General features: G+C 43.0%; 1 protein-coding gene across 20 annotated transcripts in view; it reads left to right on the top strand.

Moving 5' to 3' along the window:
* OBSCN (obscurin, cytoskeletal calmodulin and titin-interacting RhoGEF) overlaps nt 1-27481 on the top strand; it is a 705115-nt gene that overhangs the window by 243942 nt on the left and 433692 nt on the right. For 15 of the 20 annotated variants that reach the window (XM_077490622.1, XM_077490628.1, XM_077490621.1 and 12 more), the window contains 6 exons: nt 430-696; nt 18062-18328; nt 19420-19686; nt 21594-21860; nt 22080-22346; nt 25501-25767. In XM_077490622.1, coding sequence (XP_077346748.1) covers nt 430-696; nt 18062-18328; nt 19420-19686; nt 21594-21860; nt 22080-22346; nt 25501-25767 — 1602 coding nt within the window. Of the gene's footprint in view, nt 1-429; nt 697-6464; nt 6732-7636; nt 7750-14701; nt 14856-15014; nt 15282-18061; nt 18329-19419; nt 19687-21593; nt 21861-22079; nt 22347-25500; nt 25768-27481 lie in introns of all 20 variants that reach the window. The other 5 variants (XM_077490626.1, XM_077490616.1, XM_077490633.1 and 2 more) reach the window with 4 other exon arrangements.

Here is a 27481-nt window from a genome sequence, read left to right as displayed (position 1 = left end):
AGGAACGATGCTCTGAGGTGGGTAGGGGCAGAGACAAGAGGTGGTTTGGAGGGGGGGGGGGGGGGGGTGTTCCTGTACCTATTCGCTGAGAAAAAAAGACCTGCGTATGAGATATTTATGATTGAGTTTACTTCTACTTTAAATGAATAGATCTCCTATGTACCATAGGCCAAGGTGTTCGTGCTTTGCTTAACCACCCTATTTTCTAATTGACTGGCAATATAGTATAATATATAAAATGTTATGTTTGATTACATTACTTCTACCGCTATGATTACCCTGTTTTCTTTTTAAAGAGGCAAATATGCCTTTACATTCAATGTTAGAATATGAAGTTTGTTAGTTTGTTAATATTTTCTTCCGTTGAGGACTTCTTGTGGTGATTAGTTGTATATCATACTGTATTTGTTTGTAATATTCTACCCAAAGAGCTTCCAGCCCGCTTCACCAAAGAGCTTACCCACCAGAAGGCTACCGAGGGGGAATCGGTGACTCTGCGCTGTGAACTCAACAAGCCCGATGCTCAAGTAGAGTGGAAGAAGGACGGCAAAGTCATAAAGCAAAGCAAGAAACACAAGCTACACCAGGAAGGTTCCGCGTCAGAGCTGGTTATACGTGACCTGGTGCCGGACGACGCTGGAAATTACTCTTGTGTTTGCGGGGGCGAACAAACGACGGCTGCGGTGACAGTAACTGGTAATGTCCTCTTCTTGTTTGTGGAATGTCTGTGGAGATAGGGGAAAAGTTTTAAGTGGATGGTGTGTGGTGCAGTGGTGTTGGGTTGATTCACCACTATGTCCTTGGAGGTCCTGCTTAAATGGTCTTGGAGAGCATTTTGTAAAGCTCCTGTGCTATCCACTTTATCCTCTAGCTCTCTTCTACACTGTTGTCTGTTAGGGATGGCATTTGGGATTTTCGAAGTTTGTGAATTGTGACTTTTTGGCCAAAAAGTTTGCAGGTTCGCCGCCAAAAAGAGGAACAACCTGTAATGCGGCCTTATGCCGCGTACACACCGTCGGAATTTCCAACAACAAATGTTCGAAGGGGGGCTTGTTGTCAGAAAGTCCGACCGTGTGTATGCTCCATCGGACATTTGCTGTCGGAAATTTCCGACAACAAATGTTTGAGAGCAGGTTCTCAAATTTTCCGACAACAAACGTTGTTGTCGGAAATTCAGAGCGTGTGTACCCAAGTCCGACGCACAAAATTCCACGCATGTTCAGAATCAAGCAGAAGAGCCGCCACTGGCTATTGAACTTAATTTTTCTCGGCTCGTCGTACGTGTTGTACGCCCCCGCGTTCTTGGCGATCGGAATTTCCGACAACATTTGTGTGACCGTGTGTATGCAAGACAAGCTTAAGCCACTATCCGTCGGAAAAAAATCCACGGTTTTGTTGTCGGAATGTCCGATCGTGTGTACGGGGCATTAGCCTATTTTATATTTAACTTTTCTTGAGAAGAGCTTGCTGATTAGCCCTACACATAACTAGACATGTGCAAAAGGAAAAAATCTGTTTAGTTTCGTTTCATTTTAATTCGTTAATTCATTAATTTCGTTTAGTTATATTCGTTAACTTCCTTAAATTCGTTTTCGGATTTCGTTTAGTTTTCTACCGAATTCGAAAAATCGGCCACATTCGAAGATATTTCAACCAAATTCGAAAATATTTCTACCGGATTCGAAATGATTTCAACATGATTCGACATTATTTCAACCGCATTCGAAAATATTTTGTGACCCGACTTTAGGGCCATGTATCTCGGGGTCACTTGGTGCTAGAAACTCCAAATTTGGATATGTTGTAGTGCTAGTACTATTGTGTTTGCATACCAATCGGATCGGGTCGCAAAATGTCATTCTCTAATAACTAATAACATTTTGCGACCCGATTTTGGGGCCACATATCTCGGGGTCACTTATAGCTAGAAACCCCAAATTTGGTATGCAAACACAATAGTACTAGCACTACAACATATCCAAATTTGGAGTTTCTAGCACAAAGTGACCCTGAGATACATGGCCCTAAATTCGGGTCACAAAATATTTTTGAATGCGGTTGAAATAATGTCGAATCATGTTGAAATCATTTAGTACTTCGGCTCAAAAACACTTTGCCAGTAATCCATCCTCCAGCACAAAATTAATTAGCTGATTGGACTATAAGATTTACTTTGAGCTGACCTTTTGTTTCATTAGATCTTTAAAGAATTACCGAATTCATTCGAATTCATTCGTTATATTTCTTTCGTATTCGTTGTAATTCGTTATTTTTTTATTCGGACATTCGGATGCAAAATTCGGCCGAATTTCGATTCGTTACGAAAAGAATTGCACAAGCCTACACATAACCAGAAATGAATGTCAAATTTTCCCCCATACGGAACCCTATAGACAATTTGCTGCAAGATTTGCAAAATTTGAGCACGATTTCCAAACCAAACCCAATCTTCCTTAGCAGGAAGACTTGAAGGCAAAGTTTCTTAACATTTATCTTATGACAATATAGGAACCTGGATGTGGACCAACAAAAATTTGCTTTAGGTCTTTCGAAAATTTTAGTATGGAGGCTCATTCAATACTGTATTCAACTGTATTTATAATCACAGGTTATCTAAATGAGATGAAACGCTAACTTCCGGGCTTTTTTTACTCCTTGAAATTAAATGAATAGTAATTGCAATAAGGGTCTCCATTGCCTTCCTGCACAGGCCCTCGTCTGCATTGGTCTTTCCACCAATCCAGCTTACACATTTGTAGATTTCACCTGCCCTTCTACAAAAAAATAAAAAATACCAATAATCAGTGTTGCAATTTTTAAACATATGCTATTCACATACATTACATTTTGCTGAGAAACGGATAAACAGAAATAAACATAAACCAGAAAATTATTGGAATAAATTTAAATACATTTGTGATGCTCTTTGCATAATATGCAGTTCTAACATTGCAATCATTCCATAAATGACACCTGTAATTTTTTATCTCATGGATTTTCACATTGCTTGTTATTTAAGTAAATGTAAAATGGCAGAATTTAAACATCTTTCCTGTTATTGCCGCATTTGCACTAATAATACCATAAAACTCGGGAAAAAAAAAATGTAAATGCCCTGGCGCTTTGGGGATTCGCTGTTTTCAATGTGATTTACCAAGTTTTGGTCACCTTCTTTATGTTTGCTTAGAAAATAAATGGAAAAAAAGGCAGACTTTACTGGTACCAGGGAAGCGACATCAGATAAAATTCAAATGTTTCTTTAAATTCATTGAATTGTGTTAAAATCACAAGATAAAAATGTCATGGGTTAACATATCCCTAATGTACATTCACATGTCTCATGATGACAATATAGAAGTCATAAATGCATAGCATAGTAACCCAAAAGGTCAGCGCATTTCACCTAAGTGCTTCCTCAGGACCTATATGTACAGGTTTATGGGGGAGTGACTTACCTTAAGAAAATACGTGTTTGACATCCATCTAATAAACTTGCTTATTATATATAATCAATCATCGATTCCAATATACAGTGCTCAATTGTGCAGACTTACATATCCCCCCCCCCCCCCCCAAGGATGAAAATCAGGGGCAATATCCAACAGCGGCCAGCATAAACTTCAATAGAATAATATGCCAATCAGTGTTTTCTTCAAGAGTAATCACCAGAGGCAAAAAAAATATATGTAACTCTAAATAGGTAGCCAAAAAGCATGAATAAATCTATATACGAAAGCTTTTCAAAAATGGGCACAATTACATATATCATATATCATAAGTCAGAGAGAAGGTAATTTACATAGGAACCTAGCTACAAAGTAAAGACAAGCATCAATGCAAAGATACTGCAAATTCCATCCGTTTATTCTTTATGTTGCAGAAAATAATGTTAATTTGTAAGTAATAATTATTTTAAAAATGAAAAATAAAATTGTATAATTGTATATTTATATATTTAAACAGAAATAAAACACAAGGGAGGCAGGGGGTTTTCTAAATACTTCTAAAATCTGAGTTTGTATCATGTGGTCTTGCTAATATAACATTCACACATGCATTCACCCTCATTAACTTGTTTTAATAATTTATTAACGCTAAAATCGCTTTTTTTTAATCATATTATTTTTTTATTTTTTCACACTTAATAAATTATTTTTTTACTTATTTTTAAGTCTTTTAATCTTTATATATTGCAGTAAAAAAGAAAATAGTTTTAAGAAAAACTATATATGCTTGTAGATAACAAACAATGTACAGTCTCTCTCAGTGTCTTCTTTCTATTGCTTCAGCTTGCATTACTTTCTCTTTTTTTTTTTTTATCATTATTTATTTATTTTTTTTCAAATTAAATACATTATTTTAATATTTATTTTTAAGGCTTGCAATCTTTATAAATTGCAATAAAAAACTAAATTTAGATTTCAGAAAAATTATATATGCTTGTAGGCAACAAACAACTTATAGTCATTCTCAGTCTTCTTTCTATTGCTTCAGCTTGCATTACTTTCTCATTTTTTTTTTTTTATCATTTTTTTATTTTTTTCAAATTAAATACATTATTTTAATACTTATTTTTAAGGCTTGCAATCTTTATAAATTGCAATAAAAAACTAAATTTAGATTTCAGAAAAATTATATATGCTTGTAGGCAACAAACAACTTATAGTCATTCTCAGTCTTCTTTCTATTGCTTCAGCTTACATTAATTTCTCATTTTATTTATTTTTTTAATCATTATTTTTTCAAATTAAATGCATTATTTTAATACTTATTTTTAAGGCTTGCAATCTTTATAAATTGCAATAAAAAACAAAATTAGATTTCAGAAAAATGATATATGCTTGTAGACAACAAACAACTTATAGTCATTCTCAGTCTTCTTTCTATTTCTTCAGCATGCATTAAAATAAATAAATAAACAACATTATTGGCTCTCTGATTGTCACGTTTAAAAAAAAAAAAAAAAAAAAAATCATATTATTTTATTCTTTTTTCAAATTATATACAATTTTGATAATTATTTTTAAGGCTTGTAAACTTTATAAATTGCAATAAAAAACAAAATTAGATTTAAGGAAAAATATATATGCTTGCACAAACAACGTATAGTCTTTCTCAGTCTTCTTTCTATTTCTTCAGCATGCATTAAAATACAAAATTAACAACTTTATTGACTCTCTGGTTGCATCATCACGTTTTTAAAAGAATCATATTATTTTATTATTTTTTTCAAATTATATACATTTTTAATACTTATTTTTAAGGCCTGTAATCTTTATAAATTGCAATAAAAAAAAAAACACAAAATTAGATTTAAGAAAAATTATATATGCTTGTAGATCACAAACAACTTATAGTCTTTCTCAGTCTTCTTTTGATTTCTTCAGCGTGCGTTAAAATAAAAAACAAACAACATTATTGACTCTCTGATTGCATCATCGCGTTTTTAAAAAAAATCACATTATTTTTATTCTTTTTTCAAATTATATACATTTTTAATACTTATTTTTAAGGCTTGTACTCTTTATAAATTACAATAGAAAACAAAATTAGATTTAAGAAAAATTATATATGCTTGTACCTATCATACAATTTATGGCCTTTCTCAGTCTTCTATTTCTTCAGCATTCAAAATAAAAAATAAACAAGATTATTGACTCTCTGATTGCATCATTGCATTTTTCTTAAATCATATTCGTTTTTTCTTTTTTCAACCTAAATACATTTTAATACTTATTTTTAAGGCTTGTAATCTTTATAGATTGCAATAAAAAACAAAATTAGATTAAGGAACAACTATTTATGCTTGTAGATGGCAAACAATTTATAGTCTTTCTCATTCTTCTTTCTTTTTCTTCAGCGTGCGTGAAAATAAAAATGAACAACTTTATTGACTCTCTTTATTATATAAAAAAAAATGTAGTTAACTTTAGTACGCCGCACACATGATCGGAAATTCCACCAGCAAAAGTCCGATGTGAGGTTTTGGTCGGAAATTGCGACCGTGTGTATGCTCCCTCGGACTTTTGCTGGCAGAATTCCCATCAGCAAAAGATTGAGAGCAGGTTCTCTATTTTTCCGACAGAAAAAGTTCCAATCAGAAATTTCCGATCGTCTGTAGCAATTCCGAGGCGCAAAATGCCTACGCATGCTCGGAAACAATTCGATGAATGTTCGGAAGCATTGAACTTTATTTTCTCGGCTCCTCGTAGTGTTGTACGTCACTGCGTTCTTGACGGTCGAAAGTTCAGAGAACTTTTGTGTGAGCGGAATTCCGTCGGAAAAACCATCCAAGATTTTTCCGACTAAAACTCGGATCGTGTGTACGCTGCATTATTTTCCTGTGCGGTCACTACCACTGAAAATTCCTTAATTTGGGGTTTGTCTATTGTAACTGATTTTAGTCTTTGGTTATCGAACTCTTGTTGGATGAGAAGATACTAAATGTCTTCTACCGTCTTTAGCTTTACCTCCATTATTCAAAGAAGAGCTTAAGGATGCAAAGGCTACAGAAGGGGAAAACGTCGTCCTTCGATGTGAACTCACCAAACCTGATGCCACTATAGAATGGAGAAAAGGGAGCCAGACTTTAAAAGCTGGTGTCAAGTACACCAAAAGGCAGGAAGGGCCCCTTGCTGAATTAATAATTAACAATCTAAATGAAAATGATGCTGGGAGTTACACCTGCATTTGTGGAGACCAGGAAACCACAGCCACTTTGACTGTGAATGGTAAATTAAGTGAAATAATTTTTGTTTGTGACTTATTTATTTACCTCTTATGTAGGCATGGGCTTTTCTATACCTAAAATATTTTATAAGAGTGTACGCCATAAAGTTACATGGCAATAGTTACATAGCTATTAGTAGGGTTACCCACCATGAAAATCTCCAGTAATGACCAGTGGCAGAACTACCAGGGTCACAAAGGTCACACTTGAGGTGTTCCATCACCATGGGGGGCCCCAAGAAGGCTGGAAGGGGGCCATTGGGTCTCTGTGTCCACTGGTAGTCTGCGATTTCTGGGAGGATAGAGAGCTTTGACCAGGGTATGAGCCCCAGGGAGAATGCTGGAGCTGTGCCAGGCACCTGCCAGGCTGTAGAGTCCTGTGTGTTCCCAGATGAGCTCAGGATAGTGGCCAGAGCCCTCAGGTGAGGCTTTGCTTCCAGGTGAATCAGTGTAAAGGGCCCCGGGACCCATGGAAAGGGCCCCGGAAATGGTGGGTAAGGGGGGCCCTTCATGGTTTCTTGCACCAGAGGCCTGAAGGTTCTAGTTATGCCTCTGGTAATGACACATACAAAAAGCTGTAACCTAGTCCTCCAGTTTGTAGGTTGGGCATGGGATGAGAAAATAACTGTTAAGGACATTGAGTAGAAGCGTTGTAGCTAAGGATAAGTAGCTTGTTTGATAGTGATGTCTATTTTTCTGGATACATTTACTGGATAGGTTTTGTTTTATCTTTTTTAACTGGCTACTTATAGATAGGTTACAAGGTTTTAAACTCATTATGAATACAAATTTTCGTTTGGGTGGGGCAGTCCATCCAACTCTTGTTTTGAGTCAGAAACTACTGCTTCTTCTACGAATTCAACCAAAACCCTAACCAATGGTCTTTTACATTCTTGACATGCATTAGCTCTTCCAACCTTCTTTAAAGAAAAACTGGTTGACAAAGAATCCATGGAAGGAGAAAATCTCACTCTCTGCTGTGAGCTTTCTAAACCAGCCACCGCCGTTGTTTGGAAGAAAGGTCAAACGGCCTTGAAACTAGTGATGGACGAACTTCCGACGGGACGTTTCGCGAACGCGAAACGCGAACGGGCACAAACGTTCGCGAAAACGACCGTTCGCCGCGGGCTCCATTGACTTCAATGGGAGGCGAATTTCGCAAACCTTTAGGTCGAATTTGCGGCCACGGGGTAATTATTAGGGGGTAGCACGTAGTCCCACCACCTGGACAATAGCATAATACATGTATGAGGTGAATTTGGGATCGATAACTACAAGCATTTTTTTTTTATTTGGGAAATTGTTCTGACAATTCAGGACTATGGAGCTAATGAAGGCAATGGAGGAGAGGGAAGGTCAGGGACCAGGGTAGGCAAACAAGAGGGTGCAGGAGATACAGAGCACTGACAGCAGCACCGTAATACAGAGCACTGACATCAGCACCGTGACATACAGCGCTGACAGCAGCTCCGTGACATACAGCGCTGACAGCAGCTCCGTGACATACAGCGCTGACAGCAGCTCCGTGACATACAGCGCTGACAGCAGCTCCGTGACATACAGCGCTGACAGCAGCTCCGTGACATACAGCGCTGACAGCAGCACCGTGACATACAGCGCTGACAGCAGCTCCGTGACATACAGCGCTGACAGCAGCTCCGTGACATACAGCGCTGACAGCAGCTCCGTGACATACAGCACTGACAGCAGCTCCGTGACATACAGCGCTGACAGCAGCTCCGTGACATACAGCGCTGACAGCAGCACCGTGACATACAGCGCTGACAGCAGCTCCGTGACATACAGCGCTGACAGCAGCTCCGTGACATACAGCGCTGACAGCAGCTCCGTGACATACAGCACTGACAGCAGCTCCGTGACATACAGCGCTGACAGCAGCTCCGTGACATACAGCGCTGACAGCAGCACCGTGACATACAGCGCTGACAGCAGCTCCGTGACATACAGCGCTGACAGCAGCTCCGTGACATACAGCGCTGACAGCAGCTCCGTGACATACAGCGCTGACAGCAGCTCCGTGACATACAGCGCTGACAGCAGCTCCGTGACATACAGCGCTGACAGCAGCTCCGTGACATACAGCGCTGACAGCAGCTCCGTGACATACAGCGCTGACAGCAGCACCGTAAGCAGCCCCAGGAGGAAGTCAGCACAGCACAGGGATGGTGTGATCCCCTCATAATAAGAACCCCCAGGAGGAAGTCAGCACAGCACAGGGATGGTGGGAGCCCCTCATAATAAGAACCCCCAGGAGGAAGTCAGCACAGCACAGGGATGGTGGGAGCCCCTCATAATAAGAACACCCAGGAGGAAGTCAGCACAGCACAGGGATGGTGGGAACCCCTCATAATAAGCAGCCCCAGTAGAAATATGACACCGCTCAACCTCTTCAAAGAGGAGGGTAGGGGCATATAGTACGGTGTGCTTTTTTGGGTCAGGGAAGTGAGCCAAATGAATTAAGAAGGTCTGTGTGCTTGATTCCAAAAATTGTTTATAGACATATACATGGTCTACTGATCACATGTGTTGAATTCCTCCGAGATCCATGCCTCATTCATTTTTAGAAATGTGAGGTAGTTAACACTGTCGTGAGCTAGGCGAGTACGCTTATCGGTCACAATCCCCCCTGCTGCGCTGAACGTCCTTTCGGACAGGACACTGGATGAGGGGCAAGCCAACAGTTCGATTGCAAATTGGGCAAGCTCTGGCCAGAGGTCAAGCCTGCCCACCCAGTAGTCTAGGGGTTCATCACTCCTCAGAGCGTCCACATCGGCCGTTAACCCAATGTAGTCGGACACCTGACGGTCTAGGCGTTCCCTGATGCTGGATCCGGATGACACCTGTCGATGGGTCGGCTGAAAGAATGACCTCATATCCGAAGTCACCAACACATCTTCAAACCGGCCTCTTCTTGCAGGCGCTGTTGGATTGGTACCCGCAAATCCTTCTCTGGGAGTGGGAATTGCTCCTCTGCCAGCGCACGCAAAAGCAGAATGCAGCATTTCTCGAAGCAAGGCCTGGAAGTGCTGCATTCTGACAGCCCTCTGCGACGGCGGTAACATTTCCGCCATTTTGTGTTTGTACCGGGGATCTAAGTACGTTGCCACCCAGTACTGGTCCTTGACCCTCATGCTTTTTATACGGGGGTCCCTATTAAAACACTGGAGCATGAAGGCCCCCATTTGCACTCAAGCGGAAGGTATGTGGTGGTGGTGGTGTTGTTGGTGGTAGTGTCTTTGGGGGTGCACATAGCAGAGAGTGAAGAAGAGGGTGCAGATCGAGAGGATGAGGAGGGTGCAGAAGAATAAGGCTGAGTGAGCCACTCAACCAAGTCTGGTGCGTCCTTTAAAGTAATTGAACGCACCTTCTGCAACTTCCCACTTTGGCTCAAGGCTGTTGCTCCTGCCCTACCCCTACCACCCCTGCGGAAGGGCCTGCCTCTTCCTCTGCCTGTCATTTTTTAAATCACCCTGTGACAAAACTCTTAGTCCCTATACCGCTGAAGGACTGCTGCAGTATAGGGCAGCGGTCAGCAGTAGTGCACGTCAACCCTATGTATTGTGGACCGATAGCGGTCCTTACAGAACAGCAGACTGTACTGCACTCAGGCCTATGTACCGTAGCACCCTATACCAAGTTACCAGTCCTTATAAAAACTTTTGTGGACCAAGCAGGTTGTGTGTTAGTGATTAGCAGACTGTACGTCAGTCCCTATACCAATGAAGGACTGCTGCAGTATAGGGCAGCGGTCAGCAGTAGTGCACGGCAACCCTATGTATTGTGGACCGATAGCGGTCCTTACAGAACAGCAGACTGTACTGCACTCAGGCCTATGTACCGTAGCACCCTATACCAAGTTACCAGTCCTTATAAGAACTTTTGTGGACCAAGCAGGTTGTGTGTTAGTGATTAGCAGACTGTACGTCAGTCCCTATACCAATGAAGGACTGCTGCAGTATAGGGCAGCGGTCAGCAGTAGTGCACGTCAACCCTATGTATTGTGGACCGATAGCGGTCCTTACAGAACAGCAGACTGTACTGCACTCAGGCCTATGTACCGTAGCACCCTATACCAAGTTACCAGTCCTTATAAAAACTTTTGTGGACCAAGCAGGTTGTGTGTTAGTGATTAGCAGACTGTACGTCAGTCCCTATACCAATGAAGGACTGCTGCAGTATAGGGCAGCGGTCAGCAGTAGTGCACGGCAACCCTATGTATTGTGGACCGATAGCGGTCCTTACAGAACAGCAGACTGTAACGCACTCAGGCCTATGTACCGTAGCACCCTATACCAAGTTACCAGTCCTTATAAGAACTTTTGTGGACCAAGCAGGTTGTGTGTTAGTGATTAGCAGACTGTACGTCAGTCCCTATACCAATGAAGGACTGCTGCAGTATAGGGCAGCGGTCAGCAGTAGTGCACGGCAACCCTATGTATTGTGGACCGATAGCGGTCCTTACAGAACAGCAGACTGTACTGCACTCAGGCCTATGTACCGTAGCACCCTATACCAAGTTACCAGTCCTTATAAGAACTTTTGTGGACCAAGCAGGTTGTGTGTTAGTGTTTAGCAGACTGTGCGTCAGTCCCTATACCGCTGAAGGACTGCTGCAGTATAGGGCAGCGGTCAGCAGTAGTGCACGGCAACCCTATGTATTGTGGACCGATAGCGGTCCTTACAGAACAGCAGACTGTAACGCACTCAGGCCTATGTACCGTAGCACCCTATACCAAGTTACCAGTCCTTATAAGAACTTTTGTGGACCAAGCAGGTTGTGTGTTAGTGATTAGCAGACTGTACGTCAGTCCCTATACCAATGAAGGACTGCTGCAGTATAGGGCAGCGGTCAGCAGTAGTGCACGGCAACCCTATGTATTGTGGACCGATAGCGGTCCTTACAGAACAGCAGACTGTAACGCACTCAGGCCTATGTACCGTAGCACCCTATACCAAGTTACCAGTCCTTATAAGAACTTTTGTGGACCAAGCAGGTTGTGTGTTAGTGATTAGCAGACTGTACGTCAGTCCCTATACCAATGAAGGACTGCTGCAGTATAGGGCAGCGGTCAGCAGTAGTGCACGGCAACCCTATGTATTGTGGACCGATAGCGGTCCTTACAGAACAGCAGACTGTACTGCACTCAGGCCTATGTACCGTAGCACCCTATACCAAGTTACCAGTCCTTATAAGAACTTTTGTGGACCAAGCAGGTTGTGTGTTAGTGTTTAGCAGACTGTGCGTCAGTCCCTATACCGCTGAAGGACTGCTGCAGTATAGGGCAGCGGTCAGCAGTAGTGCACGGCAACCCTATGTATTGTGGACCGATAGCGGTCCTTACAGAACAGCAGACTGTAACGCACTCAGGCCTATGTACCGTAGCACCCTATACCAAGTTACCAGTCCTTATAAGAACTTTTGTGGACCAAGCAGGTTGTGTGTTAGTGATTAGCAGACTGTACGTCAGTCCCTATACCGCTGAAGGACTGCTGCAGTATAGGGCAGCGGTCAGCAGTAGTGCACGGCAACCCTATGTATTGTGGACCGATAGCGGTCCTTACAGAACAGCAGACTGTAACGCACTCAGGCCTATGTACCGTAGCACCCTATACCAAGTTACCAGTCCTTATAAGAACTTTTGTGGACCAAGCAGGTTGTGTGTTAGTGTTTAGCAGACTGTGCGTCAGTCCCTATACCGCTGAAGGACTGCTGCAGTATAGGGCAGCGGTCAGCAGTAGTGCACGGCAACCCTATGTATTGTGGACCGATAGCGGTCCTTACAGAACAGCAGACTGTAACGCACTCAGGCCTATGTACCGTAGCACCCTATACCAAGTTACCAGTCCTTATAAGAACTTTTGTGGACCAAGCAGGTTGTGTGTTAGTGATTAGCAGACTGTACGTCAGTCCCTATACCAATGAAGGACTGCTGCAGTATAGGGCAGCGGTCAGCAGTAGTGCACGGCAACCCTATGTATTGTGGACCGATAGCGGTCCTTACAGAACAGCAGACTGTAACGCACTCAGGCCTATGTACCGTAGCACCCTATACCAAGTTACCAGTCCTTATAAGAACTTTTGTGGACCAAGCAGGTTGTGTGTTAGTGTTTAGCAGACTGTGCGTCAGTCCCTATACCGCTGAAGGACTGCTGCAGTATAGGGCAGCGGTCAGCAGTAGTGCACGGCAACCCTATGTATTGTGGACCGATAGCGGTCCTTACAGAACAGCAGACTGTAACGCACTCAGGCCTATGTACCGTAGCACCCTATACCAAGTTACCAGTCCTTATAAGAACTTTTGTGGACCAAGCAGGTTGTGTGTTAGTGTTTAGCAGACTGTGCGTCAGTCCCTATACCGCTGAAGGACTGCTGCAGTATAGGGCAGCGGTCAGCAGTAGTGCACGGCAACCCTATGTATTGTGGACCGATAGCGGTCCTTACAGAACAGCAGACTGTAACGCACTCAGGCCTATGTACCGTAGCACCCTATACCAAGTTACCAGTCCTTATAAGAACTTTTGTGGACCAAGCAGGTTGTGTATTAGTGTTTAGCAGACTGTGCGTCAGTCCCTATACCGCTGAAGGACTGCTGCAGTATAGGGCAGCGGTCAGCAGTAGTGCACGGCAACCCTATGTATTGTGGACCGATAGCAGTCCTTACAGAACAGCAGACTGTACTGCACTCAGGCCTATGTACCGTAGCACCCTATACCAAGTTACCAGTCCTTATAAGAACTTTTGTGGACCAAGCAGGTTGTGTGTTAGTGTTTAGCAGACTGTGCGTCAGTCCCTATACCGCTGAAGGACTGCTGCAGTATAGGGCAGCGGTCAGCAGTAGTGCACGTCAACCCTATGTATTGTGGACCGATAGCGGTCCTTACAGAACAGCAGACTGTAACGCACTCAGGCCTATGTACCGTAGCACCCTATACCAAGTTACCAGTCCTTATAAGAACTTTTGTGGACCAAGCAGGTTGTGTATTAGTGTTTAGCAGACTGTGCGTCAGTCCCTATACCGCTGAAGGACTGCTGCAGTATAGGGCAGCGGTCAGCAGTAGTGCACGGCAACCCTATCTATTGTGGACCGATAGCGGTCCTTACAGAACAGCAGACTGTACCGCACCCAAGCCTATGTACCGTAGCACCCTAGACAGACCAAGTTACCAGTCCTGATAAAGAGCTTTGTGGAACAAGTGAGTTGTGAATGATTAGCAGACTGCAGCAGAAGGGCAGCAGTCAAGTATAATATTCTTTCTATATTTGGAAGAAAGAATATTATACGTGTACAAGCCTATTACCGTACCACTGATACCAGTCCTGAAAAGAACCTTTGTGGAACTAATAGTAACAGCAAGTCTTTAAAATTATCCTCACTGCCTGACACACTGCTTCCTGCCTGTCCCTATACAAATTGGCAAAAAAGAGTAGGCTGGAACGATTAGCTGGAACAGCTCTTTTGTGGACCTGATAGTAACAGCTAATGATGATGATGATGATGATGATGATGAAGAAAGACTAATCTGGCTGAGCTGTCCCTAAAATAGCAGCATACAGCGCTCTGTCCCTTTATCTAAACTGACAAAAGAAACTCAGGCTGCTGACCTAACACCTATACCAGTCCTGAAAAGAACTTTTGTGTACCAAATAGCTAGCGTTTTCTCTGTCCCTACTCCACACAGGATCCTTTCCCTACAGTGACAGAAGAAAGAATGTAAAATGGCCACCGGATCGGGTGTATTTATAGGTTAGGGGGAATGTCCAAGTGTCCATGAGCTGTCATGTCTCAATTGGTTGTCCTGTAACACATGATAAACGTGTCACGAAAGGTTAAAGTTCTTGTATACATTAAACACGTAAGTCCGCCGGGGCGAACGACGGAAAAAGGCGTTCGAACCCGCGGACGGCGAAAGTCGGAAATTCGCCGCGAAACGACCGCCGGGCGAACCGTTCGGCCATCACTACTTGAAACAAAGTGATAAACATAAGATGATCTTAAAAGACACAATGGCTGAACTGACCATCCGGAATCTCGAATTTAAAGATGAAGGAAATTACACCTGTACATGTGGAGAGCAAGAAACCACAGCAAGTGTAAAAGTCAATGGTAAACCCCCGGTCTATTTTTCTTTACTATTTAAAGTTAATGCTTCAATATATGTACAGATATTATCTTTAGAACAAGACAGGTCTTTGAAGAAAGAGTTATAACTCACATTTTTATTAAAGTGCGTATTTCAGTTAACTTCTTATCTGATGTCTTTAGCCAAGCCTGTTCTTTTCAAAGAGGAGTTGAAGAATATAGAAGGCAAGGAGGGCTCTTCGGTGACTCTGCATGGAGAGCTGACCAAGCCTCCAGTGGCCATTGAGTGGAGAAGAGGAGACAAGGTGCTCCAGCCAAGTCACAAGTATGACATGAGACAGGACGGAGCAATGGTGGAGCTCTTAATACGCAATTTGGAGCTAGAAGACACTGGAGAATACTCATGTGTATGCGGAGAGGAGCACTCCAGAGCAGTACTTTTAGTGCATGGTAAAAATTTTACCATTCTTAATATTTAACGATCTTTTACATTCTTGCTACGATCTTTGTGCCACACTGATTCCCATGATGCACAATGTACTCTTAGGCCGCGTACACACGGGCGGATTGTCTGCCCAACTTAGTCCGCTGAACCGTGTTTCAGCGGACAATCCGCTCGTGTGTGGGCTTCAGCGGACTTTTTCAGCGGACAGTCTGACGGACTTTGTTTTTCGGAATTTCCGTAATTTTGTCCGTCCAAACTTGGTTTTGTCCGTCCAAACTTGGTCCGCTCGTGTGTAGGAAAGTTGGACGGACTAAGTATGGCGCATGCTCAGAAAGGATTTACACGGCCGAAGGTTGCATTGCAGTGTATTGGACGTCGTTTTTCTAGTCCTGACGTACGTGCTGTACACGTCATCGCGCAAGTTTTCAGCGGACTGTCTGTTCATCGTGTGTGGTCAAGTCCGTTCATTCAAAAGTTGAACGGACTGTCTGTCGGATTGTCTGACGAACTTAGTTGGGCAGACAATCCGCCCGTGTGTACGCGGCCTTAGGCCGCGTACACACGGGCGGATTGTCTGCCCAACTTAGTCCGCTGAACCGTGTTTCAGCGGACAATCCGCTCGTGTGTGGGCTTCAGCTGACTTTTTCAGCGGACAGTCTGACTGACTTAGGCCGCGTACACACGGGCGGATTGTCTGCCCAACTAAGTTCGTCAGACAATCCGACAGACAGTCCGTCCAACATTTGAATGAACGGACTTGACAACACACGATGAACAGACAGTCCGCTGAAAGCTTGCGCGATGGCGTGTACAGCACGTACGACGGGACTAGAAAAACGACGTCCAATACACTGCAATGCAACCTTCGGCCGTGTAAATACTTTCTGAGCATGCGCCATACTTAGTCCGTCCAACTTGCCTACACACGAGCGGACTGTCCGCTGAAACCAAGTTTGGACGGACAAAACGAAGTTTGGACGGACAAAATTACGGAAATTCCGAAAGACTTAGTCCGTCAGACTGTCCGCTGAAAAAGTCAGCTGAAGCCCACACACAAGCGGATTGTCCGCTGAAACACGGTTCAGCGGACTAAGTTGGCCAGACAATCCGCCCGTGTGTACGCGGCCTTAGTCTTTCGGAATTTCCGTAATTTTGTCCGTCCAAACTTGGTTTTGTCCGTCCAAACTTGGTTTCAGCGGACAGTCCGCTCGTGTGTAGGCAAGTTGGACGGACTAAGTATGGCGCATGCTCAGAAAGGATTTACACGGCCGAAGGTTGCATTGCAGTGTATTGGACGTCGTTTTTCTAGTCCCGTCGTACGTGCTGTACACGTCATCGCGCAAGCTTTCAGCGGACTGTCTGTTCATCGTGTGTGGTCAAGTCCGTTCATTCAAAAGTTGAACGGACTGTCTGTCGGATTGTCTGACGAACTTAGTTGGGCAGACAATCCGCCCGTGTGTACGCGGCCTTACAGTTTTTTTATTTATTTCATTTCTGTTGTGTTTGTCCTGCTTGGCTTTCTATTTCTATGTACCCATCAAACCAACAGCACATATTTTGCTTTTTACAGTCGTTGTACACCCATTACCATATAAAACCATATTAGCAAAGTTTTTAGTTGTGATCACATGACCACTATACACCCTTTTCATGCCTGACCTCTGAGGTTGAGGGGATGAGACTCCAAATGAGGTTGCAAATCCAAGGAGTTATTGACAGCGTGACTGCTTATCTGTCAGTGAGGACTTGCCGGGCTTAATGGGGGGCATATCAGGCTAAGATGTCACAGGTTGACTAAAGCCGGCCATAGATGGTTTGAATCTCGGTCGGTTCGGCAGGGGCCAGACGAGATTCGAACCATCTATGAGCAGGATGATTGTATCAATCCTGTGTGGATTGTGTCAATCCATCAATCAACTTGGGTACAACAAACATGTTGGGATTCTTACATGTGATTATTGCCCGTTATAGGCGCTAGCAATAATCGCTGTGTTCTCCTGGCAGGGATGGCTCCCTGCGCCCCCCTGTTGGGAGAACACAATAGCTCCACGGGAGGGATTCTCCCATCAACACTGATTCGATTTTCATGTCTGCAACCCATGGTTGCCATCATCTATCAACTGCCTAATGGACAACAGCCTCACAAACAAAAGGGGGAGGGGGGACTTGATTATGGCTACCACAGAAGACTAGAAGGATCACTAGGTATTTAGTGTGACTTGCACTTGCTCAATACATGAAAGTAAACATTACAATTACAGTGAAGGATGCAGAATAATGTGGGCAAGATAACGTGAAATAAGGAATCAGTTAAAGCTTTGAACTAGCAGATCATTTTTGGAGCCTTGACACAAGTGCCTCCTATGCCAACAACAGCTAAAGCTCAGGAGTTAAGAATAAGCAGCAATATTTTAGACACACGGAATACCTGGCTACTAGAACAAGTTCAGCATCCTGTCCAGGCTTGAGGAACCTTCAGCAGAATTTTGGCTAGAATTCTAATTGCTGACTTGCAATATCACACATCTCTGCATTAATTGGTATATCATGTCTATGATAATGTATGCTATTGACCAAAAATGAGTTCCCGATAAGCAAAAATATAAAAGACAAACCAAAAGGCACGTGTTGAAATGGTTTCGGTATTTTTTGTTTTTTTTGTATGTTTTAATGTGATTCGGTGTTGTTAAGTTTTAAGGTTTGAAAGAATGTTACATGTTATGTACAGTAAGTCGTTCACAGTTTAGAACCTGCATATTTACACCTTACCTTCCACGTTACTTAGCACTGCCTGTCCACTTCAAGCATGGGCTCAAGGATGAGAGCACAACAGAAGGTGATAAAGTCATCCTCCACTGTGAGCTTAGCAAACCCAACGTACCCGTGCAATGGGAAAAAGAGAAAAAAGTTCTTCCTCAATCGGAGAAGCATGTTTTGAGACAAGATGGCTCGGTGGCAGAACTTGTCATTTTAGATGTCAATGAAAATGATGCGGGAATATACAGCTGTGTCTGCGGAGACCAAAAAACATCTGCCTCTGTAACTGTTAAAGGTATTATAAGCAGAACTAAAGCAGGGGTCTCCACACTTTATAAACAAAGGGCTAGTTTATTGGCCTTGAAGCTTTAGAGGTGCCAGACTGTCACCAGTGGCGTTAGAAAATGCCATGGTGTTGGTGAGAGCAAACTGTGCCCCATTATTGTTTTTTGTGGAAGGAATAGTTCCCCATTGTTGGTTTTCAAATTGAGAATGGCCTCCCCATTGTTAGTGTCTATGGGAGGAATGGTGCCGCATCATTGGTGTCTGTGGGAGGAATAGTGCCCCATCATTGGTGTCTGTGGGAGGAATGGTTCCTCATTATTGTGTCTGTGGGGGGAATGGTACCCCGTCATTGGTGTCTGTGGGAGGAATGGTGCCCCATTATTGTATCTGTGGGAGGAAGGGTGCCCCATTATTGTATCTGTGGAAGTAATGGTACCCCGTCATTGGTGTCTGTAAGAGGAATAATGCCCCATCATTGGTGTCTATGGGAGGAAAGGTGCCACATCATTGGTGTCTATGGGAGGAATGGTGCCCTATTATTGTCTGTGGGAGGGGTGGTGGGCCAAGGGCTGTATAAAGGGCAAGCAAAGGGCCACATCCAGCCCATGGGTTGCAGTTACTGCACTAAAGAAAATGTTTAAAAAAAATAGATGCACACTGTAACATCTTGCACTTTTTGGTGTTGGGTGAACTCATCTTAAACTTTCTAGAATTCCATTACTATCAATGAAAAGCTATTCTTGGAAGAACTTTGTTGACTCAATAGGCTGAATAATTTTTATTTACCTCTGATGGACCTGTCCTAAAGGTCCAATATCCCTACTTGCGTGAGCTCTTCAGGCCTCTCAGAGGGCATATTTGTTTTTGTTTTGTTTTTTTGTTTCTTTTGGAGACAGCCATCAATATGCAGCTCCAGGAAGCTGTTTTTTTGTGGGTGATAAAGATCCTAGAAAAAATGATGTAGCAATTTATTCTGTTTACTCATGAATAGTATAAAATAGCTAACATTGGACATTAGGCTTGCTGTGTATTTAGGTTTATGATGATCAGCAGCATGTGTACGTTTTCAAACCAGTAATAATGTCTTCTACATTCTGCCAGCTTTGCCACCCAAGTTCAAAACTGAGCTAAAAAACAAAGAGTGTGTGGAAGGGCAGTCGGCCATTTTGAACTGTGAGCTGACCAAGGCAAATGCTCGCCTAGAATGGAGGAAAGGAAACACGGTCCTCCTGCCAAATGATAAGTACAAAATTAGCCAAGATGGCTTCAATGCCGAACTTGTAATTCATAACTTAGCTTTTCAAGATGGAGGCCAATACTCTTGTATGTGTGGAGAGCAACAGACTTCAGCTACATTAGTAGTGAATGGTAAATTTATAGATCACATCTATTGTACTACTACTTACTATTATGTTTGCAATTATACTAGTAGCATAGGTGTGGTAAACTTACAACTTATGCTTCAGTATATATTAACCACCTTAGATGGCCAATAACTTTCTAAAACTAAATGTTGTTACTAATGTCTAAACTCAAGAATAACTATGTTCAAGCGAAAAAAATTGCATATGTGATGTAGGCTGCCCATATTAGTTGAAAGGGGCTCTCTGGGATTTTTAAGAAGTCCCTGAAAAATTGTGCCATTGCCTGTGGATTCTGCCAGCGGAACCTTTGAGTAGGCATTTCCGTTTATAGTGAGACAATGTGGGGAGGTGCAGCATAGCTGCTGACTTTTAATATAAAGACACTTTTCTGTCCAGGGTTTCAGCAATGTTGGCACCCCGAGCCGATTCTTCAATAGTTTTCGAGTGCAGGCGCTGGCATCTTCACTAAGGGAAACCAGCAGTGAAGCCTTCCGGCTTCACGGCCAGTTTCCTACTGCACATACGTGGGTCGTGCTGCGCTTTCTGAATGGTGCCACCATTTTCTGGGACCTGTGTGCATCCCAGTCTGCAGTGGGGGGAAGGAGGTGGGCCCTGAACTACCAGCATGGTGATCTTATTTGGAAGTGGGAGTGTGTGCCTGTCAAAACCAGGCACTGGCTCCCCCCCAAAAAAGTGACAAATCTGGCAGTCGAGGGGTGCGAGGGTGTGAACAAGCAGAGCTTTCTCTTTTGGGTGGAGCTCTGCTCTAATGTTAAAGTTCAGCAATTCACAACAATCCCAGCAGGAAGGAGCCCAACTGGGAACACTCACAGCATGTAACAGTGGTGTGTAAAAGAGCCTGTCTTGAATATGCCGACAGCATCTGTCTTGAGGGGCGGGTCTGTACCAGTCCAGGCCAGTCCGTACCCAAATGGGGAGGTATCCTGGAAGGATGGAACTCATCTGGAACCTCTCCCTGCCACTAATCACTGTCCTTGTTAGATGGGTTACCTGTCCCCACACTACCTACATGCAAAATGCATGCCAAGCCTGGGGGCTGGGGTCTTAAATATTCTCTGCCTGAACCAGCATGGCTGGCAGAGTTACATGGGGTGGCAGCATCTAATCCGATATCTTCCCCAGTGGCCCAGCAAACCATAGAGGAACCAATTCCATTTGACTTCTCTTCCAAATGAAATGCCTCTGCAATCAAGTGCCACCTACAGTGAAGAGAATAGACTATACCTACCTACAACAACACAACAACTTTTTGCAGTGAGATCATTTCAGCTTTTTTCACCATTGCTGTTGCTGTAGCTGCTTAGATGTTGGCACTGTTCATATCCCAATCAGTGAATAGTCATGCCTAGCTCCGCCCACAGCCCTTTAGATTGACATCACATTGCTCTATCTTGTCTTGAGGAGCATCGGGAAATTAAGTAAAAGCCCCGTTCAGTCCTAACCCCCTCAAATACTCCTCAGCAGGGTACAGGAGAAATCCTGCTTCTCATCTGCATTTACATTTAATAAAGAAGTAAATTACATACATTTAAAATGCCAACTTGCATTGAGAATCGCCCTTTCAGATGGACTTCAGATGGACTTTAACAAAATTTCCTATAAACATTATGTTTCATTTAGGATATTTTTCTCCAAAATCATATTTAAAAAAAAAAAAATCATATTTTATCACAAAGAAAATTTGGGGGCATCGTGGTGTTTTTTTCTTCACGTTGACATTTTCCAAAGGGCTTTCCTTACATGTATTTCTTTTTGTATGAATCGTTTTGATGGTGGTAAAATGAAAATGTAGTTTCAAAAAAAGAAAATCGATGTGTTACTTTTAAGGTTTGTCTGGTGGGGAAGGAATAGGTCCTAATCGTACGTCTGTTTGTCTCAATTTTGCGCCAGCTTTGCCGCCAGAATTTAAAGAGGAACTGAAAAGCCTTGAAGCCGTAGAAGGGAACTCTGTAACTTTGCACTGTGAGTTGACCAAACCAAACGCTTCCCTCGAATGGCGGAAAGGACAGAAAATTATCAAGTCAAGTGAAAAGTACAAGCTCATACAGGAGGGCCTTGTGGCAGAACTGGTTGTAAATAATCTGGATCAACAAGATACCGGGAGATATATTTGTGTCTGCGGAGATAACCAGACCGCCGCGTCATTAACTGTGAAGGGTATTTTAGAATTCCTAGTCTTCTTTAGATGTCCATTAACAGCATCTTCATCACTTTGTGTTCCTCCTCATCATTTAATCAAGCATCTTCGCCTTCCCTTCTCCTCATTTTCGACTCATCCCATTACTATGCCTCACTTTTAACAACTAATCCTTCATCATCATCAACTGTTGGTTCTGCTGGGTGATTTATAAATCTGATCTTTTTTTATATTTTCAGCGCTTCCTCCACAGTTTAAGGAAGGACTAGTGAACAAGGAATGCGTTGAAGGTGAGTCAGTGAAATTGCATTGCACGTTGACCAAGTCAAAAGCTTCTCTGGAGTGGAGGAAAGGCCAGAAGACACTTAAAACTGGAGATAAATATAAACTTGTCCAAGAAGGTCTTGTCGCTGAGTTGGTTATTAGTCAACTGGACCTGGAGGATGCGGGAGACTACACATGTGTGTGTGGAGAACATAAAACAACGGCCTCCATAACTGTGAAGGGTAATTTTTTTTTTACATTTTTAACTTTTGGGATTCTAAATCCAACCTCATTCGTCACCAGTTTCTATCATCCCTTCCCTTCTCCACCTTGTTTCATTTTCCATTTTTTCGTCATTTATCGTAATCCCTATTATTGCCTTTTCATCTGTTCCATCCTACCATCTGTCGCTCTGCATTGCAAGTCCCTTGATTAAGTCATCACTTTGCAACTAATATTGCAGACTTTGCATTGTATATACAGTATATTTTCAAAAGTATTGGAACACCTGTCTTTACACACGCATGAACTTAAATAGCATCCCGGTCTTAGTCCGTAGGGTTCAATATTGAGTTGGCCCACCCTTTGCAGCTATAACAGCTCCAACTCTTCTGGGAAGGCTGTCCAGAAGATTTAGGAGTGTGTCTATGGGAATGTTTGACCATTCTTCCAGAAGCACATTTGTGAGGTCAGGTACTAACGTTGGACGAGAAGGCCTGGCTCGCAGTCTCCAATCTAATTCATCCCAAAGGAGTTCTATCGGGTTGAGATCAGAACTCTGTGTATTTACCATAGCTAAAGAATGCTGCAGGCCAGTCAGGTTCCTTAACCCCAAACTTGCCCATCCGTATCTTTACGGGCCTTGCTTAGTGCACTGGTGCGCAGTCATGATGGAACAGGAAGGGGCCATCCCCAAACTGTTCCTATAAAGTTTGGGAGGATGAAATTGTCCAAAATGTCTTGGTATGTTGACGCCTTAAGAATTCCCTTCACTGGAACTAAGGGGCCAAGCCAAACTCCTGAAAAACAAGCCCACGCCATAATCCCCCCTCCACCAAATGATTTGGACCAGTGCACAAAGCAAGGTCCATAAAGACATGGATGAGGGAGTTTGGGGTGGAGGAACTTGAATGGCCTGCAGCATGCTTAGCTATGGTAAATCTGATGGGTACAAGAAATGCTACTCCCCTTAACTATTCTGTATTCAGTTGGTGTTGAGTCCCAATATTACTATCCTGGGCCATAAAACATTAGACTTTTGCCAATCCTGTGGTCTTCTGACTGATGGTAGGTTCCTTTAACAAAAATACAGCTTTTAAATGACCATGGAAACATAACGATGGATCCTAGAAGAAACTAATTCCAACAAAGCTGTTATCTAACAATGCCATCTCTGCATTGTACATTATTATCTAGCTAGGCTGAGGGGTCCACTCTAGGTTTCATAGTGATGTTGATAAGTAAACAATCACTTATGCTATGGTTGCTCCCTTTTGTAGGAAAACTCTCTCTATTTTGAAAAACATACTCAAACTAGATTAAAGCTGGCCATAGATGGTGGGAGTCCCCCAGTCAGTGTTGACGGGGGAATCCCTCCCTAGGAGCTATTGTGTTCTCCGGGTGGTGGGGCGGGGGAGAATCCAGGAGAACATACAGTGATTATTGCTAGCTATAGCCACTATCAATAATCGCATGAAAAATCCGACAGCCTGGTTGTATCCAAGTTGATCGGACAATCAACTTGGGTACAATCAACCTAACCATGCATGGTTCGAATCTCAGCTTGTCCTGGCTTAAAGCCAATCTTACAATATATTTAGAAGGACTATCATTTCTTGAACCAATCAGATTTACCATAACTGAGGCATTCTTATGATTAAATAAAAATGGTAGATTATTAATCCAGGGAATTCAAACCAAACTGAAATTCGAATCATCTATGTCCAGCTTTACCTTGCCGCCTGCTCTACACTAGCAGAATGCTACAGACATTTTCACAGATATATACAATACTTCTGGGTAACCAGCTAGAAAATCTTCCTATCCTGGGTAGAAAAGGGTGGGGGGGGGGGGGAGATTTGAGACTAAGAACAGAAGAGGTTTGGCAGTGTATTCTGGAGCAGGTACTGGTGTCTCGCAGGAATGTAGTCAGCGGCGTGGTGACACTGGGAGTGGTGTTTTGAGTTTGTTGTTTGCTTTGTTCGTGTTAGGCACAGTTGTTTAGTTGCAGTTCTCCTCAAATTTCCATCTCTTGCAATATGTATCCAACATTATATAATGCATGTTAAAGCACTTTAAAAGACCCCACCAGGTCTCTAAACAAATCAAAAGGCCAATTCCCGGATAGAGAGGAGGTAATATACTCATTTGCCTGGTAAAAGACACCTAAACCTGGCTGAACTCTAATCTCTCATGCGTTCCTGCATTGCAGCCTCCAACAGTTTCTTCAGCATGCAACACGTTTGGGAGTATCCCTCTCCATGCACTGCCCCTATGGCACAATAGACTCCTTATAGATGTAGGAGTAAGAGAAGGGTAGTGGGGTATGGTGGGGATCAAGGGCCTGTAACACTTCTGGAAGCCAAAGAACACTTGAACATTGGGAGGTAAGAGTCACATGTGGGTGCAGTGTCAGTAACCACATAGAGTCCAGATGTAGTAATTGGAACTTGTATTAAGGTTAAATTTCAACAGTTCACAGCAAGTCTCGGTGGGAAGGCAACCCAACCAAAAACACTCACTGGTTGAAACAGCCGTGTGTAGCAGAGCAGGTCTCAGCTGATCTGACAGCATCTGTTTCCAGGGGAGAAATATGGCCTGACCACATGTGGAATGGTCCAAGCTCAAGTGGGACGGTTTCCAGAATGAATAGCGTGTCCCTATCCTTTCCCTACCCATCTGGAACCTCTACCTATGGTTATTCACTATCCCTGACAGACGAGGGAGCTGTCCCTACACTACCCACATGCAAAATGCGCCCCAAACCCAAGAGCCAGGGTCTTAAATAAACTCCACCTGACCTAAGATGGCCACCAGGGTCAAATGGGTTGTCAGAATCCAACTGGGTCGCTGCCCCAGTAATCCAGGAAACCATAGGGGGAACCATGTTCCTTTTGACTTCCTCTCCCTCTGCCCTGTGGCTGCGGTCAAGCGCCACCTGCAGTGGGGAAAATAGACTGCACCTGCCTACACACAGGCCACTGGACAGGTAAGTATATGAGCTATTCTTTTGCAGGAAACTGGGCTTTTGACTTATTTAAAAACCTGAAAGGTTCTCTTTAAAAATGTTGTAGTACATGAACAAAATTAGTAGTAAGTGAACTTGCTCTTAACCAGAGCGCCGCTATCCACTGTTGTGAGCGCCATATAATCAACATGCTGTTAATTCTGTATCAGCCCACCCAACACAATTTAAAAAGGAATTAAAAAGCAAGGAAGTCATTGAGGGAACTTCAGCCACGCTAATCTGCGAGTTGACGAAAGCCGACGCGTTCCTAGAATGGAGAAAAGGACACCAACCTCTCAAACCAAGTGACAAGTACCGGTTCATCCAGGAGGGTCCTATTGCTGAGCTGGTAATAGATAACGTGAAGGTGAAGGATGCCGGCGAGTACACTTGCATATGTGGAAACTACCGGACAACTGCGTCCCTGAGCGTGAGCGGTAAAACTTCAACAATAGCAGCCTTGTGCTGTCCTCCTGCACCGAGTTTCCTTAACCCAATTATAATGTGTCATTCACCGTATTCATTCACCGTATTTGTCATAAATGGTTTTGATTCCATCATCACTCCACTTCTAATAGTCAGAAAACCTTACTTACCACACACCTTGTCCTTCCATTGTGCCCACTTCATCTTTCTGTCTGACAATACTGACTGACATGGTTGGACGAAATTATTTTGGTTTTAGCATTTGTTGCCTGTCTTATATACTTATCTTTGTACAGTCTCTAGGAATAAATATCTTGTATACCCATCAGGCAGAACTTGATTGTTTTGGATGCTAGGCTCTATTGTATTGACCATGTGGTGTCATGTAGTTCCAAAATTTTCCTCCCACCAATTGGGTTATGGAACTAATTAAAGTGTAACTCAAGTTTTATTGAGAAAAACACAATCTTCTCTAGTTGAACCATATAGTATACAATAGGATAAGATTTTAGCAAATCTTTTTTATCTCTGCCTTTCCAGCACAAAGGAGAGATGTGGGGTCTTATAGACCCCACATCTCTCCATATCTCTCTTATTACAAGGCTCATTTACATTCCTGGTAATAGGAATAAAAGTGATAAAAAAATTTTTTAAAGAGAAAGTGTAAAAAAAAAAAAAAAAAAAAATTCATAAAAGTAAAATAAAGAATACAATTTTCCCTGCGTGCTCGCGTATAGAAGCATATGTCCACATGAAAAAAAAAAGCCGTGGTACAGTCAAGTATAGCACTACCATAGGTTAGACATGGGCGCCGTCAAAAAATTTGTTTCGTTCTGTTCCGTTTCGATTCGTAATAAAATTAATTCGTAATTCGTATTTCATGTCCGAAATTCCGTTCTGTTCCGTACGAAATACGAATTTTCGTACGAACGTTCTTTACCATGAATTTAAAGGCAAAAACATTGCTCATTATGCTTATTATGACCTGCAGAAGACTTCTGTGATAGAAGTCAATGTAATGCCGCGTACACACGAGCGGACTGTATGGCATACTTAGTCCGTCGAAACACATTTCAGCGGACAATCCACTCGTGTGTGGGCTTCAGCGGACTTTTTCAGCGTGCAGTCCGGCGTACTAAGAATTTCGGATTTTTCGAAATTCTGTCCGTCGTACTTTGGTTTCAGCGGACAATCCGCTCGTCAGTATGCTAGTTCGACGGACTAAGAATGGCGCATGCCCAGAAAGGATTTACACGGCGGAAGGGTGCTTTGCTGTGTCTTGGACTTCCTATTTCTAGTCCCGTCGTACGTGCTGTACACGTCATCGCGCAAGCTTTCGACGGACTGTTTGTGCATCCGTGTGTGGTCAAGTCCGTTCAGTCGAAAGTACGACGGACTGTCCGTCGGATTGTATGACGAACTAAGTACGCCATACAGTTCGCTCGTGTGTACGAGGCATAAGTTGCCTGAAGACATTGGTGAAGCACTTTCCTCCTCTCTGGGCAGTCTGCCAAGAAAAGAACAAAGTGATACAATGTTTCTTCTTCAATGGGCTGAACTCCCTGTGTAGAAGTTCTCAGTTTAACCATTTAAAGACTAAATCTTTTTTGACACTTGTTGCTTACAAGTAAAAATCCTGTATTTTCTGCTAGAAAATCACTCAGAAGCACCAAAAATTATATATATATTTTTTAGCAGAGACCCTAGGGAATAAAATAGCAGTTG

Source organism: Lithobates pipiens, unplaced genomic scaffold, assembly GCF_037356315.1.
Source record: "Lithobates pipiens isolate NorthernLeopardFrog02 unplaced genomic scaffold, aLitPip1_a1.2 Scaffold_19, whole genome shotgun sequence".
NCBI lineage: Eukaryota > Metazoa > Chordata > Amphibia > Anura > Ranidae > Lithobates > Lithobates pipiens.
The sequence above is the reverse complement of the archived record's forward strand: the minus strand, read 5'-3'. Positions and strand labels throughout refer to the sequence as shown.